A 1,294-nucleotide genomic window follows, 5' to 3' on the forward strand; every position below is an offset into this window, starting at 1 on the left:
AAAACACTGTGACGTGGAATGACAGCAGCCCTTTATGATTCTTTGTGAATTGGTCTTAATGAGTATAGAGTCCTCTCCACTACTTCTAACTTCTCCCAGACTTAGCTGCTACTTTTAGTCTTAAAATGCTTTGTGAATACAGGCCCTGGTCACTGATCATCCTCCTCTGTCTGAACCTGAAACCAGGAGTTAACTCATGTTCACCACTTCACTCATTTACTAAAGTGAGCCGTTCACTACAGCAGCGAGGCTGATTGAACCAATCACAGCAGCTGATTGATGTTATAATAAGTGACATCTTCTCTGTGTCTCTCTGTTTCTGATCACAGCTGTTTCTCTAGATTTACTGTTGAATGTGCAGCACTTTAAATTCAATTGTGCAACCACCAACTTCTTGTTCAGGTTGTTTTGCTAAAAACATATTTTAATATTCTGTATGAACATGATATGAACAAACATCTGGATGTACAAGTCAATGAAAATGTTGTGAGGTTCATATTTCAGCTTGTAGCTGCAGGTTCTAAACAACATGAATATAAACCTCTGTGGAGCAGACACTGTAATTTAATCAGGGTGAATATTCATATATTGGAAAACATTTTTATATTCCTTTTGTACAATGGAAAATATTTTGTAGATTTTATATAATTTCAAGATCTTTTTTGTGTCAAAGTAACTTTTGCAAAAATGTCTTTGCTTGTTCTCATGTATTTTAGCAGCATGTTCATCTTCACACTTACATCCTGAGTTTAACTTTAATTATATGTTTCTGTATTTCAGGGGAAAAGAGCGCCGGCACCAGAGAGATCGCTGCTTGGGCTGTTGTTGTTTTAGCTGTTGTTGTACTTGTGCTTGTTGGACTCTGCGTGTGTTACAGGAGAAGTAAGTTTAAAAAAAGATTTTAATCAACATATCCAAGTAGATTCATACAAAATCCACCGAGATCCATCTGTGAGGCCTCTGGTTCTATTGCTCTAACTGAAGAAATTGAAAATAAATATCAAGTTTGTTAGTTAATTAGTATTAATTAGTTAAATAAGCAACAACACATTATGATGTTAGTTTATTTCATCATCTATTTGGCTACACCAACACAAATAGTTTCTCAACTGGACTGATACTGAAACATTGTCCTGACCTGCACAGTGCACACTAGCTTGCTACTCTGTCTGCACGTAACCTCAGGTGTGTCCAGGCTTCTTCCTTCATCCTCTCCTGACGACCTCACATCATTTACTTCAAATGTTATTTCTGGAAATATTTTCATCTTTCAAAGTTTGTTACAATCTGAGAT

At 36.3% G+C, this 1,294-nt stretch overlaps 1 protein-coding gene across 1 annotated transcript in view; it reads left to right on the forward strand.

The window, feature by feature from the left end:
• LOC147819606 (uncharacterized) overlaps positions 1-1,222 on the forward strand; it is a 2,749-nt gene extending 1,527 nt beyond the window's left edge. The window contains exon 3 of the mRNA XM_087172064.1: positions 781-1,222. Coding sequence (XP_087028190.1) covers positions 781-905 — 125 coding nt within the window. The 3' untranslated portion in view covers positions 906-1,222. The remainder of the gene's footprint in view (positions 1-780) is intronic.
• The last annotated feature ends 72 nt before the right edge of the window (positions 1,223-1,294 follow it).

Source organism: Seriola lalandi, unplaced genomic scaffold (genome assembly GCF_002814215.2).
Source record: "Seriola lalandi dorsalis isolate HSWRI2012SDOR001 ecotype SW California unplaced genomic scaffold, Sedor1 jcf7180002051929, whole genome shotgun sequence".
Taxonomy (NCBI): Eukaryota; Metazoa; Chordata; class Actinopteri; order Carangiformes; family Carangidae; genus Seriola; species Seriola lalandi.